This window comes from Lepisosteus oculatus, chromosome 23 (genome assembly GCF_040954835.1).
Source record: "Lepisosteus oculatus isolate fLepOcu1 chromosome 23, fLepOcu1.hap2, whole genome shotgun sequence".
Classification (NCBI taxonomy): Eukaryota; Metazoa; Chordata; class Actinopteri; order Semionotiformes; family Lepisosteidae; genus Lepisosteus; species Lepisosteus oculatus.
This window is the reverse complement of record NC_090718.1, coordinates 4,416,948-4,435,984: the sequence shown is the minus strand read 5'-3', so window position 1 is coordinate 4,435,984 and position 19,037 is coordinate 4,416,948. Positions and strand designations below refer to the sequence as shown.

The following is a 19,037-nucleotide window of genomic DNA, read 5'->3' as shown; positions in this document are numbered from 1 at the left end:
CAGCTGGTGCCCGTGTCTGGGGGTATCCCTGGGCTGTACCCCTCTGCGGTGACGTGCGGGATTCTGGGGGTTCCTCTGATTTCTAACCGCTTTGCCCAATTCTAGGTCGCGGGGGAGACAGAGCCTATCCCTGCAAGCCAGGCAGTGTACACCCTGGAGGGGACGCCAGTTTTTCGAGAAACGCCCTGGGATTTTTAATAACCACAGAGAGTCAGGACCTCGGTTTTACGTCTCATCAGAAGGACGGCACCTTTGTACGATATAGTGTCCTCGTCACTATACTGGGGCATTAGGACCCACACAGACTGCAGGGTGAGCGCCCCCTGCTGGCCCCACTAACACCTCTTCCAGCAGCAGCCTTAGTTTTTCCCAGGAGTCTCCCATCCAGGTACTGACCAGGCTCACACCTGCTGAGCTCCAGTGGGCTGCCAGTTGTGAGTTGCAGGGTGATATGGTTGCTGGCAGTATTTCATGGCAACCAAGTGCTGCTCTGAGCAGACACTGCCTCCATTGCGACCGACGCCGTCCCATCAGACCAGGCTTCCCAGCTCCCCCAGCCCAACCCAGATCTCCACACCGCCATCCTTGTACTGTCTAAGTCGCGCTACTGTTCATCCATCATAGGGACCAAAATAACAATGTGAAGTTGAGATTTATTGACTTTAATAAACAAAAAAAACGTGTTTAGTAAATATCAGACATTGTTAAGTGCGGACGCTAAAAATCTACCTAAAACGTGTCGTGATTGGAGGGCGGAGGACCCAATCACCCTTCAGAGAACTGCTTGTACAGCGCTTCCGATTGCTCGTCTGGGAAGTTCGGTACGAAATGAACCTGCAGGATCTCGGAGAAGCCCTCGGAGAGCGTGGGAGCAACAAACTTGCTCCTGGAAGGGGAGAGAGAGCTCGGTTAATCCCAGCACATACGGTACAGGGAGACGCTAGGACCGGCGGAGAAACTCACTTGTAGCTGTTGAAAACCATGTCGTTGACCGTGGCGTGAGTATTCCCAGAGGGATTCATCTCCCGGATCTGTGAGAAAGAGGGAGAAATCGGATGGAAGGCATTCATACGAGACGTGGCAACTTCCTGACTGTTTATGTGAAATGTGAAATTTGGCCACAGAGCTACAATGCAAGATGGCAGACAGTCCACTGAAGACCAGTGAAAAAAGAAAACACTGACCACGCTCGGATTACCGGGATCACCCAGATCAGGAGCAGACGGGCCTGGGGGTGCCGGGTGCTACTGGCAGCCAGGCCCTGCGCTGCCCTGCTCTGTATTTCAGAGCTATTCTCTCTGGGCCAAAACATCAACTGTCACTAAAAAAGGAGGTGATGCATGATCAAGTCGGAGGGAAAAGATATACAAAAGCAAGCAAGGTCATTTCCTAAAAGGGCCCTGCGTGATTCTGCAACAAAGAGCACCCCAGCACACCTCAAGGACAGGTGAAGGCTGAGATCCGTGTGTCAATGGAGACAAAAAATATTCGAATGATTCAGGAGAAAGCATTTACATGCCACCTCTGTGTAGGTTTGTGACTCCATGCCTCCGTGTCCACCAAACCCCATGGCAGCACATCTCTTTGCGGTCGTGATTTAATCTAACATATAATTCCAGAGGCCACACGCTGCCATGGAGAAATAGGGCTCCTGCACCATTACATCGGCTGTCTGAACCCCCCGTTTTTATCCTCAAATTGGAAATTGTCCGGCAGACCACAGCACTGATAAGCGCGGCCTGTTCTTGTCACACACAGAAATGCTCTGGATCTCACGGGCTGTAGCGATCCTGCACGCACCCATAACACCTGCTTCCTGTAGCAAGCTGGGTGACACTACCTGTTCTTCTTCATTGAGCTCCTCACATGAGGCACCTCTCTCTGACGAGCGTTATCATCTGCTGAATCGAATTTCTGTGTTCGATCCTGGAATCTACAGATCACTTTATTTCTCTTTGCACTTGACATGTTTCTCCTCAAATAATAAAATGACGTATACGAGCGCAGACGAACAGGCGAAGCTACGTCAATGGCAGTATCTGCCAAAGCAGCATGGGATTGGGCAAAATATCATGCATGCGCGCGCATACAGCACGTAGCACATATGTATATCGCATGTTGATTGCTATGTCGGATAAAACGGACTGTCGGATAATCGAGACTGTGCTGTATTTGTGTGTGCCCTGCAATGGACTGGTGTCCTGCCCAGGCTGTACCCTGCCTTCAGCCCGTTGCTTGCTGAGAAAGGCCCTGGCTCCCCTGTGACCTAGTTCTAGATAAAGTGGTGAGAAAATGGGCGGATGGCGGAGGGGGCAGGAATGAGGCGAACGCGTCTGCCGGGCGCAGAGCAGCCCGACCTCTGACCTCGGGATACCGACCCTGTTGTTGTGCTTTGCTTGCTCCAGCGATGCAGTGAAGAGGAAACAGCGACAGGGGACGCCCGCTCTCTGGGCCACATCGATATACCTGAGGGGCGAGAGGAAAAGGGATGAGAACACAAGCAGACAAGAACAGAACAGGGGAGGAAAGATGGAGATTAAGACAGCGACAGGAGGGAACAAGCACGAGCAGGTGTAGAAATAAATGTTAGCATGTAAGGAGCAGAGAAAGAGGGAAAACAGTGCTTTAATTTGTCAAGGCATCTGCTTTAGTATCTTAACTGCTTTTGTAGTTATCTCCGAAGTCACTTCTATAGCATGTTTCACAAGACATCATTTTAATCAACACATGCCTACTTATGCCACCTAAGATTAAAAAGAAACACAGTAATCTTGTTATATTACGTCACTGACACCACATTAAACAGAGAGGGACAGCACGGTGGCACAGTGGTGCGCGTTGCTGCCTCTCAGCAGTGGGGCTCTGGGTTCGATTGCCAGGGTGCTGTCTTTGTGGAGTCTGCATGTTCTCCCATGTTGACGTGAGTTTCCTTCAGGTGCTCCAGTTCCCTCCCACAGTCCAGTGACCGGTGGGTTAACTGGCTTCTGGTAAAACTGGCCCTAGTGTATCTGTGTGTGTGTCCTGCGATGGACTGGTGTCCCCATCCAGGGTGTACCCTGCCTTGTGCCCGCTGCTTGCTGGGACAGACTCCGGCTCCCCTGTGACCTTGTACCGGATGAAGCAGTTAGAAAATGGCTGGATTGAACACTGGAAAGCTGCACCCCACGTGGAAATGAGGGCACAGGGTCGGGGCCCCCCTCCCCCGAGAGCGCGGCCCAGAGACGGTCAGGAGAGAGAGAGAAGGGTGGAGCGGGAGGCAGAGACGGCGAGGGGGTGACGGGCAGCGAGCCGGGCAGCCTGCGGGAGGCAGAGAGACGGCGAGGGGGCGTCGGGCAGCGAGCCGGGCGGCCTGCGGGAGGCGCTCGTGGACGTCACCGTTTGCGCGACTCCGGGTCGGGGTTGGTGTTGTCCACGGCGACGTGGCGGCCCTGGCGGAGAGCGCTCTCGCAGGCAGAGACGCAGTGCTGCCAGGAGCCCAGGGTGTCCTGCGGGAGAGGGGGCAGAGAACCTCTTTAATCTCCCGCGTGGGAAGAGCAGGTCAGGACGGCTACTGGGACCGACTGGCACCGCGGATCGTTGAGCAGGTTACACAAAGAGGTGGCTCAGCTCTGATATTTTGTTGCCCCGCTGGCTGCATCAGAGTGAATGAAGCAGTCGGACGCCCTAAGCACTCTCACTGCCCTCTCCCATCAAGAAATATCGAGGAGCCCCATCCTGAAGGGGCCTGAGCCTCTGTAGTCTCTTGCGTCAGATTCAGAGACAGTTCCTTCCCGCAAGCTGTCAGATTACCGAACTCTACCCCTACCGCCGACTCGCACGAAGCTTTTTTCTCTTCTCACGCTGCTTGTCTGAGCTGTATGCCATTTAGCTTTGTGCTGCTGCTGTTCTGCGTTTATGTTTTGGGTGGCTCCTTTAATGTCTCGGTACCCGAGCACACATGCGAAGAAGCATTTCATTGCACTGGTGCGTAAGACAAACTTCAATCCACCGAAGTATCACGTCGAACGATCAGGTAAGGATGGCCGTTGGGACCAACTGACAACGCAGACTGTTAAGCCGGTGACCTTTTAATGCCTTGCCGCTTCTGTGTTTGGGTTTCGGCAGAGATGGCATCACTGGGCTAAAATCTTTTGCGGATATCCTGGGAGAAGGCTCGGATCATGAATTTTGCCCGGTGTAATGATGGCACCTGCTCATCGGGAACCCAAATTCCTGATCAATCCGACCTTGAGACAGGACTAAGCTCCAACTCTCTGCCAATTCGAGACAGGCAGCGTGGTGCTACAAACTACACTGATGTCTGGCTGGGAACCCCGGTGTTACTGCTGAACTGCGTCTCCTCGCGCGCCTTGCAGACAAAAGTGCCGGTGAACGACGAGATGTTTCGTTTGGGGAGGCCCCTACACACCCCTGGGGCGGACGCGGCACCGACACAGTTTCACGGCCCCCTCCACTCACCCTGTTGACGTAGGCGTAGCCCTGGGGGACGAGCCGGCTCTGGAAGAAGGTGGACTTCCCAGCTGGAGAGGAAGAGGAGGAAGGACAGAAAGCAAAAAGAAGGGAGGAAATGAATGAAAGAAAGGGACTGTGGAATAGGCCTGAATACTGTAGCTTGTCCTTCACAAAGACATAAAAATATATCAAATGTGCAACTCACTGCTACATAGAATGTCACTTGGACTTTTAAAAATGTGCCCGGTAATTATTTCCTTAGTTACTAAATTATTCAAATTCCTGAAAATGAAAAATGAATTCAAATTCATTCCATGAGACTTGTTTATCTCCGTCTCTCATCGAGCTGTGTCCCTGTCGGTCTCTCCCCTTTCTCACATTCAGTCTTGCTCCCCTGAGCTTTCTCTCCTTGCCAGGCCAGTCCTCTCTGGAGGAGCTCTGCCCAGAGTTGATCTGCAGATTAAAGACGCCGCGAGCAGTAGAGAGCGTGCAGACTCACAGGCAGGGTAGCCCACGGCGACGATGACTTCCTGCTTTGTGGAGGTCAGGGAGGCGTCGGGGGGGCTGAACAGAGGGGCACCGGGGTCGCACTTCCTCTGGGGAAGGGGGGTAATAAAACACTCATGACTAAACAATAATTTCACACTGCACCACCACACAGAGGGACAGGGGAGTTCATGGCAACACATTGACTGACATACAGTACAGCAGCGTTGATCTCTGAGCCACCTAGCTCATTGTTTTTTTTCAGCAGCCACAGGTTCAAGCATCTCTTCCAGGAGCTTCTTGAAAGAAGCCAGGGGACCGGCACCAGCAACGTGGCTGGGCAGCTTGTTCCACACCCCCACCACCGTCTGGGTAAAGTGGTGCCTCCTGTCCCGACTGCGGAGGATCCCATCCAGCCGTGTCTTGAATATGAAGCTGTACTCAAGTACAGGCTTTAACAACAAGGCTCTCGGCAGCTTGTTCCACACTCCCACCCCCCTTTGTGGAAAGGGTTCACTCCTGTTCCCAGTTTCAAATGCACTTCCGCAAAGTTCCCACTTGTGTCACTAGTGTAACATAAAATTGAACACTATTGCAATCTGAGGAATCTGGATACTTGAATGAGGTACCTTCATAGTCCTCTCTGTTCAAGACTCAGGAAGATTCAGGTCTTTTCTAGTCTTCTAGTCTAGATTCTGGTCTGGCAGCGCAAAATATTCCTTTAAGCCCAGGACACACCCAAACAGATTCTAGAGCAGCGATATCTTTTTTTGTATTTTGGTGACCAAAACTGGACACAGTACTCTGAATAATACTCCTATACAATACTGCATTGCACAATTTTCCAATAAAATTGTATTTATATAGCACAAAGTACGTTAACTCGAATGTAAGCTAGAAGAGGTAAATGTCTACATTAACATATCTTTCTGATGCGTAACTACATTAAACTTCATCTGCAAGGAGTTGCAGTCCTGTTTGTCCAGGCTTGGGTAAAACCTTTTGAAATGTTTTGCTGCTTCTACAGTGTTTGCTAATGCATCATCTGAGACCCTGACTAATTCGCCAGCTGTCCCAGCATCTAGACTACTGATGAAAATGAGGAAGTGTCCCAAAACAGACACCACTAATTACATGCCCTGCATCGGAGCATTCAGTCCTCATCTCCTACACATGACCCCTCTGTTTCCTGTACATTAAGCAATGACAAACTCCAGACACACAAAACATAAAAGGCAGGCAGGCAGGCAGGGTTAGTACTGTTCCTTACTGGGTCAAATGTGGGTAAACTGAAGGGGGCGCTCTTCCATCCTAGGAAGAACTCCTCTGGTGTATGAAACCGCAGTCCTGCATTGAGAGCAAACTTTCACACAAAAAATATGTTGAGGTGTTAAAATACACGCCGTACATTTTAGGACCAATCATCCATCTGTTTTTTACACTGACAGCTCCGCGCTGCAACTGTATTGTCAGGGGAAATAATGTCCCCCCCCCGTTCAGTTTTGTCTCTTTTTACAGCTTGCAATCTCAACATGTGGAAATCAAAATGGACAGCAGCCGGAGAGAGGCGATCCCTGAGGCGGGAAGAGGGGCTGAAGAAAGGATGCAGGGCAGAATGGCCCGGCCTCGCAGGAGATCGACACAGAAAGAGCCTCACCAGTCTGTCGCTGCAGGAGAAATCTTTCTTCTTCCTGTCAGGAGCCCAGTTGGCCGGCCGGCCTGCTGCGTCTGAGAAAGAACAGGGCTTAAAATACTCGGAGCTACTATTAAATCTGAAGAGATGGACGGCTTGATTGAACATGAGCCCCGTACAACACAGGCATGCTGGACAGGTTAAGGACAGACCAAAGAGCATGAATGCTGCCCTCAGGCACAGGAGAAAAAAAGAGAGGATGGGCAAGCAAGGAGACCACACTCTGTGCACCTAATAGTCACTGTTTCAATGAAACAGTCCAACATGAGAGTGTAGAGACCTGCCATCACACAGACAGACATGAGAGTGTAGAGACCTGCCATCACACAGAGAGACATGAGAGTGTAGAGACCTGCCATCACACAGACAGACATGAGAGTGTAGAGACCTGCCATCACACAGACAGACATGAGAGTGTAGAGACCTGCCATCACACAGACAGACATGAGAGTGTAGAGACCTGCCATCACACAGACAGACATGAGAGTGTAGAGACCTGCCATCACACAGACAGACATGAGAGTGTAGAGACCTGCCATCACACAGACAGACATGAGAGTGTAGAGACCTGCCATCACACAGACAGACATGAGAGTGTAGAGACCTGCCATCACACAGACAGACATGAGAGTGTAGAGACCTGCCATCACACAGACAGAAGCACAGACAGACATACATGGATGTTTCAATGAAACACTTCATGCATGTGCAGATGCACACAGGTACAGGCAGACAGCAGCATTGGGATCAGACTCACCCCCAACATAAAAGCTCTGGGACACGTCCACTGTGACACCATCGTTAGCCTGGGCAGACGGAGACAGCCCACTGGTTAGAGAACAGTCACCCTCTTGATGAGGTTCTTAATAACAGGGCACTAACAAGCAAAAGGATTCAATACCTTCTTCTCGTATTCGGTTTGTTGGGTGTTTAATACTGCAGGAGGTAGGAATCTGCAGCAGGAGAAGATGTCGAAGCCCAGGTGCAAGACTCAGAGCACTTTTAGATATTACTAAGTATAATATCTAATATAATATAGTATAATCTGATTATATATAATATATACATCACATATATAATATTATAATATAGAATTACAATCTAATTATCTAATTATACTGATCTAATTAGAATATAGTATGATCTAATATAATATTATTGTTAAGATTCTGATATTATTAAGATATTACTGCAGTAGCAAGCTACACACACAAACGAAGGGCACACGCCTCCCAGCCGAAATACAGAAGAGTAAAAGGCTGGCGAGTCGGTGCTGTGAAAGGAAAATAAAAACCAGGGAAAAAATTTATCTCACAAGCCAAACCAGAAAGAAAGGGGAAAAAATCTCAATGTAAATGATGATTCTGAATTGTTGCTCCAGGGAATAAGAGATGGAAGAGAACAGAAATATTTGTTTTTTGAGTAAGAGAAAGGCGAACAACGGAGAGAAGCTCTAATGACGGAGCAACGATTCAGTGGTCTGACTTAAATAAGGGAACCGATCAGAGCGATTTGGAAATAGATCGGGAGCCTGATTGAACAACTGAAGGCCTAACTGACGTCTGGTTTGAATGACGGGTTGAGAGCTCGCAGGGATGCCGGACACAAGTCAGTCCCGGTCCAGGCATGATGCTAAAATGTTACGCTGAAGTGCATACAAGCGCAGAACACTTCAGTGTCTAATAATCGAGGTACTCAAAAGGGTTTAGACGAGCAAACAACAAACCCCATAAAAGACCTGTTCCTTTGCATACTTCATAATACATCGATTTCAGAGATCTGCACAGAAACTATTGTCATATGGGCCTGTCTAGTGTTACAGCTCATGTGCTAGACCATTCGAGATTATCATGGCCTCCTAATAACCCCCCTCTCTGAACTGGCTTCATCACTCTGCTCTCCTCCCCACTGAGAGCTGGTGTGTGGGGAGAGGACTGGAGCATCATCCAGGTGGGGCTGCACACTGGTGGGGGTGGAGGGGATCCCCATGACCTGTAAAGAGCTTTGAGTGGAGTGTCCAGAAAAGCGCTATTGAAGTGTGATGAATTATTATTATTATTATTATTATTATTATTATTATTATTATGCTTTCTGGAAGTTAAATAAAAAGTTATGTTAAAAGAATGATACATGAAATGTTTCTGTGACATCATCAGTAAAATGCGAAGGCCTGGACTGTCAAGAGGAAACGGGTCACACTGTGAATTCGTGACCGCACGTCCAGACACCTGAATCTAGGGGCGAATACCTTAACCTAAAACACGAGCTGACTCAGGGTACTGACACACGGACTCTCATTCCGGTCGGCTGCATCCTCACCTTTCCACAGAGGTGATCCCACATTCCCAGCACCGGTTTCCTGAAGATCCCCGATCCCGTCGCCACGAAAACCTGGAAAACGGGACAACAGGCCGATGGGTGCCGGAGAGATGCCTGAAGGAGGTGGCAGGACACGCAGGGTGGATGGAAATGACTCTCCTGCTGTCCCGCTGCAGGGCGGCTCGATCCGTTCCAGGACTTAGAGGCAGCAGGCGACATCGTGAACTCAGCAACTTACGCTGCAGTATATCCGATTTGGAACAGCCACTTGTTTTAGCACGTGGAATCAGCACTTTCATGTTTTGCCTCTCTGGCAGTGACTTCTTATATAGCGCTTTTCTGGACTCTCCACTCAAAGCTCTTTACAGGTCGTGGGGATCCCCTCCACCCCCACCAGTGTGCAGCCCCACCTGGATGATGCTCCAGTCCTCTCCCCACACACCAGCTCTCAGGGTTTTCACACACTGGTGGTGGTGGAGGGGACCCCTATGACCTGTCAAGTGCTTTGGAGTGGAGTGTCCAGAAAAGCAAGGAATGCTAACAATAATATGACTTTGGAAGGTGTTTAGAACTGGAATCCGAGTGTTTAGCCAACCTGCACGGGGAGGCCCAGCTCCTTGACCACAGCCTCCACCTTGGCCTTGAACACCTCGGGCCTGAGCTTCCCCCGGGCGATCCCCAGCTGGTTGGTGAAGAACACCACCTGGCAGAGAGGGGCAGGAGGGCAGACACAGAGTAACTCACTCATATCACAATCCAGGAGGCCACGGGGAACAAGCTGGAGAGTTTTCAAAGCCCCCCCCCCCCTGCTTTCCTGCAGTTACTGCCTCAAAGGCATCTGGCACCATATAATATCACTTTATTATTAGCCCTATACAGTTTCTTGCATGAGGAATTTGTCTCTTCCCAGACCCCAGCTTGCTCTCCATGAGACACACAGACAGGGAGAGAGAAGCTGGGGGTCAGAGCGCAGGGGCAGCCATTTATACGGGGCCCCTGGAGCAGTTGGGGTTAAGGGAGCCCAACGGAGTAGGATTCCTCTGCCGGCCGTGGGATTTGAACCGGCAACCTTCCAGCCACAGGGGCAGATCCTGAGCCACAGAGTCACCGCTCTGCTCCGTATTCTGACCGTTACACTCTCTTCCAATGACTTGCAGCGAATGTTCACTTCAAACCACCAGGCGAGACGCACTTTGTGCGAACGTCATCGAAAGCAGGCACGGAATTACCCACAAGCAAAACGTCCATATGGGACTCCTGAAAATGTCGGCGCTGGAGCCCAGGACACAGTGGGTTTTGTCTGCACTGCCGGCTCTGCGGGGAGAGGTTTCACACACCCCCGGGGCAGAGCTCTCACCTTGTACCCTTCCTTCAGGAGGCGTGTCAACCTGGGCGGGACCTCGGGGTACAGAACCCTAACAGAAACACAAACCGACAGGTTTGCCGTACAAACACAGGTTAAAAGACAAAGACGAGAGCTACAGCGATCAAACGGGATTGCGACAGCCGGAATCTGAATAACGGAGGAATAAATGATTCGTGAGGCAAGTCGGTAAAACCACCAGGGGTGGTAAAGACAAGACTGACCTGAGTTTTTAAAACGAATCATTTCCGTTTTAATTGCTTGAACACAGAGATGAGGGCAGCAAAGATCTGTAAACCCTAAAAAAATAAACTCTTTTAAAGAAAGAGCCGAACCGAAGGACTCTGGGGCGAACCAATTGTTTTTACTGATGACTGACGCTACTTGGGAAAAAAGAAGAGATTTTTGAGATTGAAGGCTTTATATTAAAGGTTGCCTGGGCAGGCTTACAGCTGCAGTTCATCACACCTGACAGGACGCTTCAGTCAAAGAGTGAGAGAGCAGAGACACACAGGCAAAACACGGATACAGACCGATGTGAAATCGTACCTCCAGTCATCGGGGCTGGTCGGAAACACTTTCCCAGACCTCGTGGTGATGATGGTCCCGTCAATGTCGAACCCTGCAATCTGGCAACAGCGAAGAGTGAGAGAATGGCTCTTCTCAGACAGACAACACAGAATCGAACCCGTGACCCGAGGACGTTGCACGGGAACTCATGAAGAAAACGCAAGGGTCAGTCCCGTTTGCCGTCACGTGATTTCAGTGTATCAGGTAAAAGTCTAGAAAGGAATTAAGAGCGCTAAAACAGATTCTACATGTTTATTACTAAACCAGCCTTTTTCACAGCTGAGCAGACAATATATTTAGCTGTTTCCACTGAAACACTACTGTTATTTGAGCACGTGTGTATTTATGCGCATGACAATGAATAGATACAGGATACATACAGTACATGTACTCACGCATGATGTGTGCTCTGGGTATGAAGGTATAGCTCTGGAGACTTAAAGAGTTTGAGCTTGAGTGGGAGGTCTTGTGTGGGTATGTATCTGTGTTTTTGGGGGGGGTTGTTTCATGCTTGTTTGTCTTTCGGCAGGGGTGGGGTTAGAGTTAGCATTGCGGATTGGATGGAAAAGTAGTAATAACATCTGTTTCATTATAATAATTACATCACTTTATTAACCCTTTACAATTTCTTGCATTAGGAATGATCTTTTCGCAGACCCCAGCTTGCTCTCCATGAGTCACACAGACAGGGAGAGAAGCTGGGGGTCAGAGCGCAGGGGCAGCCATTTATACGGCGCCCCTGGAGCAGTTGGGGTGAAGGACCTCGCTCAGGGGCCCAACAGAGTGGGATTCCTCTGCCGGCCGCGGGATTTGAACCGGCAACCTTCCAGCCACAGGCGGGGATCCTGAGCCGCAGAGCCCCCGCTCCGCCCCAGTAATCACTGTAAGAAAGAAGGAGGGGGGCTCTTACCTTGGCGCTGGCGGGGACCCCGGCAGAGGTGAACAGCAAGAGTTTGCCCACCTCCTCCCAGCGGCTCCTGGGGCAGGGGGAGACACTGGGGGACTGCCCTGGGGCAGCCCGGGGGACCCCCGTGGCCGCGTGGGCGGCCTCGGCCGTCTCCTGCAGCTGCCTCAGCTTCTGCATGACCAGCTCTTCGCTGTCCTCCTCCTCCTCCTTCTCCTCCCTGCTCAGAGAGCCCTCCTTGCGCCTCCGTTTCCCTGCGGGCACCTCAACAGCACTGCTGCCAGCCTGATGGGGGAAGGGGAAAGAGATGAACAGCCACGCCGGCAGAGGTGAACAGCAAGAGTTTGCCCACCTCCTCCCAGCGGCTCCTGGGGCAGGGGCCCTGGAGCGCACTGGGAGACACGTCAACCGACTGCTTGACCGCACGCCGCTGCACGGGAGTTTTAACCTCGGGTCTGCCATTTATACAGCACCCCTGGAGCAGTTGGGGTTAAGGGCCTCGCTCAGGGGCCCAACGGAGTAGGATTCCACTGCCGGCCGCGGGATTTGAACCGGCAACCTTCCAGCCACAGGCGCAGATCCCGAGCCACAGAGGCACCACTCCGCCACCAGCGCCGATTCAGGAACACACAACAGCAGGCCCCAGCTGCTTCACCGCACCTGTTTAGGAGGAGAGCCGAAAAAGTCCAGGATGCTGCGTTTGGGACCCGATGCCGGCGCCTTCCTCTGCCTCTTCGCTGGGGGGGAAGTGGGGACCGACCTCCTTCCGTTCTGGGCGTCCGAGAAGGAGACTCTGAAGGGGTGTCTCCCGTTCACCAGGAAGAGAGTGTCCCGCTCGGTCAAACAGCCCGACTGGCCTCTGCCCAGGGCAGCGGAGCCCAGAGAGGAAGGGTTGGGTCCCAGCTGAGAGGAGAGAGAGATCTGTCAGCCCGGCTATCAGACAATCAGTTCAGGAAAAGAAGACAAAATGACCCGATAGGTACGCTCACCACGCATGCTCAGTGGGGAGGAGAGCAGAGTGATGACGCCAGTTCAGACATGGGGATTATTAGGAGGCCATGACTGGTAAAGGCCAGGGGGAAATTTGGCCAGGACACCGGGGTAACACCCCTACTCTTTTCTGGGATTTTTAATGACCACAGAGAGTCAGGACCTCGGTTTTACGTCTCATCAGATGGATGGCGCCTTTTTTACAGTACAGTGTCCCCGTCACTATACTGGGGCATCAGGACCCACACAGACCGCAGGGTGAGCGCCCCCTACTGGCCCCACTAACACCTCTTCCAGCAGCAGCCTCAGCTTTCCCAGGAGTCTCCCATCCAGGTACTGGCCAGACTCACACCTGCTGAGCTCCAGTGGGGCTGCCAGCTGGGAGCTGCAGGTTGATATAAACTGTTAAAACTGTTCAACCTGAAAGGTCTAAATGTTGCCCTATTCTTCTTTACAAATGGAAACAAAAGCTTAAACCATCCACCCATTTTCTAACCACTTCCAGTACTGAGCCACAGACTATAACAGCAAGCAACAGGTGCAAGGTGGGGTACACCATGAACGGGACAACAGTCCATCACAGAACACACACACACCCTGGACAGAACACCAGTCCACCACAGGACGGACACACACACACACCCTGACAGGACACCAGTCCACCACAGGACGGACACACACACACCCTGACAGGACACCAGTCCACCACAGGACGGACACACACACACCCTGGACAGGACACCAGTCCACCACAGGACGGACACACACACACCCTGGACAGGACACCAGTCCATCACAGGACAGACAAACAGAAACACACATCCTCACACCAGGGACAATTTCCGGAGTTACTCCCCCACAGCCCTGGACTGGATGAAGAGTTAGAAAACAAGTGGAAGGAGACAGGGTGACTTTCCTGGAGCTCATCTATCACGCCAGTCAGGGAACAGCTGCACCTTCAGCAAGCCCGCGGACAGGAAAAAAGCAGGATGATGTTCCCACCCTGAAAACCTAGATGAGGCATCAATATGAAACGGTATCTGATAAGGTCAATGGGATTAACCCGCAGGTCGTACAGTTAGCTGGGTACTGAAGCTGCACAGCATGAGAGCTGCATGGTTAGGGATGCACTGACAGCACAACCAGCAGAAGAAGGGACAGAGACGAGCCCACAAAAACAACAGAGTCATTTCAGCGCCACACAGCAAGTGATTCAGCAGTGAGAACTGAAAACGGACACATATTTTCACAGGCCCCTGGACCACGTCGCCCCACCGGCTCGGCGAAATCTCAAAGAGTTCCTTCAAGATGATGCCGCGAACGTTTTGTAGAGCCAGAAGCAAAAGCAGGTCTCGACAATCGTTCGAAGAACACTGGGGCTCTTCCTCGCACCTGTATCTGCTGGGATCTAGTGCTCGGCCTACTGAGCGTTCAGGAACACTATACCTGGGTCACGGTGACAGTCCGGTCCTCGTAACAGGCCACCAGCTTCACTAGAAACAGAGGAAGAAACAGGGTTTTATACAGATGAACGTATCTGCTGCTACACCCTCAAGATAATATTAGACACAGGAGCTGGAACTTGACAAGGGAGCAGTCACTGTATTACATTCTGGAATGAGACCCCATATCCTAAAAGCAAACGTTATTTGTTTGCTTGTAGTCTAGAATTGTTGAAAAAAAAACAGCACTTTTGCTGCTTATACAGCGGTATACATTAAACCTCACTGTCAGAAGAGAGAGCAGCAGCTATTCAATGGGTGAATAAGGTACCACTCTCACAGCCCTGTGCATCACATCTCCACACTTAACATCTGCACAGCTTCAGAGCACTGATGTTGCAGCTTGTTAACGTTACAACCTGGTCCACATGCGTTGTTCCTTCTTAATAGGAAAACTCCAAATTACCACCGTTTGTGAAAGGTTGTGCACCCACACAGCAGTGTGGCCTTTGAGGCCAATCCATCAACACCTGACACCTAAGTTAGCTTAAGTGGCAAGAGAACAGATCTTGTATCACTGGACAGGCCATCTTGGCTTCGTGTTTTCAGATGTGTTCATTTCTGAAGGTGACATTTCCCCACTGGATTCTGCTTTGCGGATGGAAATATACCAACCATCCATTTTCTATCTGCTTCTTCCAATTCAGGGTCGTGAGCGATCTTTCACTCTGGAAATAAAATATAAATCCCTCAAGTATTTCAGTACCCTCAGAATTTCATTTGATCTGATCTGATTGCGCAAGTGGAAACTCAGTGTGACACCAATGGAGGTAAAACACCACAAGTCCAACAACTCTGTGAGACACAACGGGGAGGTTCCTTTTCTACGCATGACTAACACCAAACCCCGACTACTCACGACCTCTGACCTCTGACCCAAACTCACACAACGCTCCTCCTTCCTGTCTAGACATGGCCAGTCCCACAATGCACCACTGCTATTTCAACACGAAACAGGAGAGACAACGTTCCCATTTCGTCCTGATAGGAGTAACAAAGCAACACAGAACACGAGACACAGCTGTCCAAAGTCCATTTCCATAGACCAGCCATGGTTACAATATTTACAGTTGTTGTGATGGTATGTGAAACGTACGTCAGTAGGGCAGCATGGTGTCTTATTTAGAACCTGTCAAGTCTTAAGAACACAATAATGTTGCATGAGATGGCATGGCGGCAGAGTGGTTATCATTACTGCCTCGCAGTCCTGGGGCTCTGGGTGCAATTCCTGGGGCGCTGTCTGTGTGGAGTTTGTATGTTCACCCTGTGTTCCCCTGGTGAATGAATATTGTACTGAATTAATAAGCACTGAAAATGACGCTGCCTGGTTTTGAATCATTTTAATATGGCAGAGGCAGGCATGACAACACAGAGCTCTGAGAATTAACCCACGGGCAGTTCGTGGTCTTTAATAATAAAGAAATTAAAGATCTATGCAGCCTGCACGTTCTTGTAGCTCAGATCTTTCAACGCAAAGCACTCAAGACTCAAAATCTTTTATTTGTAAGCTTTGCACTCAGAAGGTGCTCGTTAACTGCTTAACTACAGACGTTACATACAGAACAAAGACTGAAAGAACAGCCCAAATCACTGTGGAATCTACTTGTTGAATCAGAAGATCACCTTTATCGTAACGAACTCCTTGGTAAATTCAACAGCAGACCTTAACTAACTTAACCAGATCTCTTTCCACAAGCGACAGAAGCCGTGGAAACAAACCAGGCCCGTCCCACATCACGCAGCTTTACAAAAAGCTTACAGATGGAAGATAAAACCTCAGACGGATAGCTTTGGGAAGGAAACTGTAAAACTTCTCTGCACGCTCCATAACAAAAACGCGGAGTTAGACAGGAGCTTTCCATGCGCTGCCGTATTACTTAGAGAACGTGGTGTTGTAGATCACAGCTCTATCTCTAATGAAAGAAGATTTAAATAGGGAAGTCATTGATGGGGAAAGAAAAGTCACTTTACTGCTAAATTAGCTACAACATATAAGCCTAGGGGGGCCGTCTCCCCTATCCCAAATGTGAGACATGGATATCAGTGCTGCAGAACCCCACAATGTCCCCCCCCCACATCTATCAATCAGGTGGGGCTGCACACTGGTGGTGGTGGAGGGGATCCCCATTACCTGTAAAGCGCTTTGAGTGGAGTGTCCAGAAAGGCGCTATATAAGTGTAAGCAATTATTATTATTATTATTATTATCAATCCCAGTTGAAGCTTTGACTCACCCTGGTGTCGGGAACACTTCTTGTCCGACACTCCTGATTCTGGCCCGCGGCCCAGTATCACTGCACGGCCGTCAGCCAGCGGGACAGCCGGGCCGCCCTCGGACTGACTGGTCAGCTCACAGTGCATCTGGGAAAGGAGAAACAGGGTGAGAGCCGCCGAAACACACCGGGAGGGAGAGCACTTCCAACCCTGAAAAACACACAAGGCATCTGCACATGGGGAGAGCCACAGAGAGATAGGGCTGAGGAGGGGGTGCTGTTCTGTGTGGAGTTTGCATGTTCTCTGTTGGTTTGCATGAGGTTTTCTCCAGGTGCTCCGGTTTCCTTCCAAAGGAATTGGCTTCAGGGAAAATCGGTCCTGGTGTGAACATTTGTGTCTGCATCTGCCCTGCAACGGGCTGGTGTCCCATCAGGGCTGTACCCAGTACCCTTTCTTACACATCATTACAGGTTTAGGTGACTGAGAAGTGTCTCTGAGATTTTCGATAAAAGTCTGTGACACTGGGCAGAGTAAACACTTCCAACCTCAATGCAGAGAGGTTGTTTGTTCAGATGTGGGGGTCCCTTGATCAGAAGCCAATGTAAAGTTGACTTTGGTATACCTAGGCACATCGTAGGTTAATGGCTGTTAATGAGCAGTACAGAAACACACAATATCAGATCACAAGAAGAAACAGGAGGAGAAGAATATTGAGAGGAGAGGAGTTAGAACTCGAAGCTTGCGCCAGGCGAGAGCCCCTACTTCATCCAAACCAAACCTGACTGGAGCTAAGTCTCTGAACCTTGTTAGAGCGAACTGTTCTGTGTTTCATGTTTCGTTGTGTGTAGTGTAGCTTGTGTCTTGCCATTGTAAGAAACAGTTGTTTAACCAAATGTGCCTGGAATATAACTCTTTTCACCAAGCTTTGCTGGAGAACAAAGACTTTGTGTGCCTCTAATTATACCAACTGCTCGGGTATATATATATAACTTACAAATTGGGGATATGACTATTTATTTTACTTATTGACTAAACCAATCAGTTAATTTCCTGATTTTCACAATTTTTAATCACCCATTTGTAACAACAACAACAATAATATTTCCTTACACTTATATAGAGCTTTCCTACCCACTACAGTACAAGCTGTTGACAGGTAATGGGGATCCCTTCCACCCCCACCAGTGTGTCACCCTACCTGGATGACACACCAGTACGCTCATGATTGGTAAAGACCAGGTGGAAATGTTCCCAGGACATCCCTACTTTATTTGAGAAACACCCTGGGATTTTTATTGACCAGGGACTCGGGACCTCAGTTTTATATCTCATCCGAAAGACGGCGCCATTATTACAGTATAATGTCCCCCTCACTGAACCTGAACCCTTATCTTAGTCACAAAATTAAATTAAACTATCATGGTTGGCTTCAGTTCCTAAGTAGTTTGAGGGTTGCCTTTATAATTTAAACAACTTAAAATATAATACTTTCATGTTAATATTGCGTTACATATTAGGTTATGGGAATGCTATTTTTCGAAGCCTACGTTTAAAATTTTAGTTTTAAAGACGGAAAACTTCAAAAGATCAAAGTGAAATAACTTGTTTCGATGAAATATTTACGTAAGGCGCTCTAGAGGTACGAAAACCAGCAGTGTGGAGTCCCCAGGATTCAGATAAAAGCCACCTTATTTTGGCATTGTGTACATGAACCGCGAAACTACTCAACTGTCGTGTCGTTGTGTGCGAGTGTTTTACAAGATAAACTGCACTATTTTGCACCTGAATGCTTGCTTATGTAAACCTGCTGCTAACTGTAACAATAAAATAATTTCTACAAACTAAACTTTGATTTTTACTAGAAAACACTGTTCTTCATTTGCAAAGATGTGTGAAATCTTCACGATGCCCCCACTTGTCGGAAATGTTATGAGCCGATACGGACCGTTTTGCCTCTGGCAATATTTTTAGCGACACGTAATTTAGTCAACTCGCTGACCCCAGATCTGTGTCAGAAACGGCTCATAACGATGCGCTGTACTCACCTCGATCAATTCAATGATCCGAATCACGGAAAAACACAAAATAATGCGAAACGCCCCTGAGGCGAGTGAAATGGTCACCAACAGCCTATATGCAGTACTACTGGCGACTTTTTGAAAGCCAATAATGCTACTTCAGATTCTGCTCGATATGGTTAGTTTTGAACTCGCAGACATTTTCGACAAAAACAAACCAGAGTACAAATTATTGGTACTCCACAGCTACCGAAACGCCCCCCATCACCAGCTTTGTGCCGGGTCCGCCTGGAAACCTGTCCCCTCTCCTCCCCCGGCTCAGCGCAAGATGGTTCCGGCGACCCTCTGTTGGCGTTGGTATGCAGCTATCGACCCACACAGTCATTGTCAATAGCAAACTAACTTATTTACTAGTTCATTTACTCAATTTTGAACTATGTACATATGTAGAGAATACTTTATAGTTTTATGTGTTTAAATCGTGGTCCTTCCCATAGGAATTACTGTATTTGTTACTTGGACTTAAA

General features: G+C 49.4%; 1 protein-coding gene across 1 annotated transcript; it reads right to left on the bottom strand.

The window, feature by feature from the left end:
* Positions 1-646: 646 nt before the first annotated feature.
* On the bottom strand, positions 647-18,820 carry pnkp (polynucleotide kinase 3'-phosphatase). Its single transcript, XM_069183064.1, has 18 exons — positions 18,538-18,820; positions 16,513-16,639; positions 14,224-14,270; positions 12,448-12,690; positions 11,794-12,072; positions 10,863-10,942; positions 10,308-10,365; positions 9,546-9,653; positions 8,951-9,022; positions 7,389-7,437; positions 6,596-6,666; positions 6,209-6,301; positions 4,952-5,048; positions 4,459-4,520; positions 3,376-3,485; positions 2,379-2,466; positions 964-1,031; positions 647-886 (listed from the first exon to the last, which is right to left on the bottom strand). Exons 2-18 carry the CDS (start codon positions 16,637-16,639, stop codon positions 766-768), a joined length of 1,773 nt encoding a protein of 590 aa, XP_069039165.1. The 5' UTR covers positions 18,538-18,820; the 3' UTR covers positions 647-765.
* Between the last annotated feature and the right edge of the window lie 217 nt (positions 18,821-19,037).

What these genes read in the sequence shown, in the direction of transcription:
- pnkp (XM_069183064.1), bottom strand. Translation starts at nt 16,639, where the DNA reads ATGCACTGTGAGCTGACCAGTCAGTCCGAGGGCGGCCCGGCTGTCCCG. An exon ending in GTTTACCCACATTTGACCCA is followed by an intron (nt 5,049 to 6,208) that starts GTAAGGAACAGT and finishes CCCCTTCCCCAG; the next exon opens with AGGAAGTGCGACCCCGGTGC. An exon ending in AAGCAAAGCACAACAACAGG is followed by an intron (nt 1,032 to 2,378) that starts GTCGGTATCCCG and finishes TCTTTCTCACAG; the next exon opens with ATCCGGGAGATGAATCCCTC.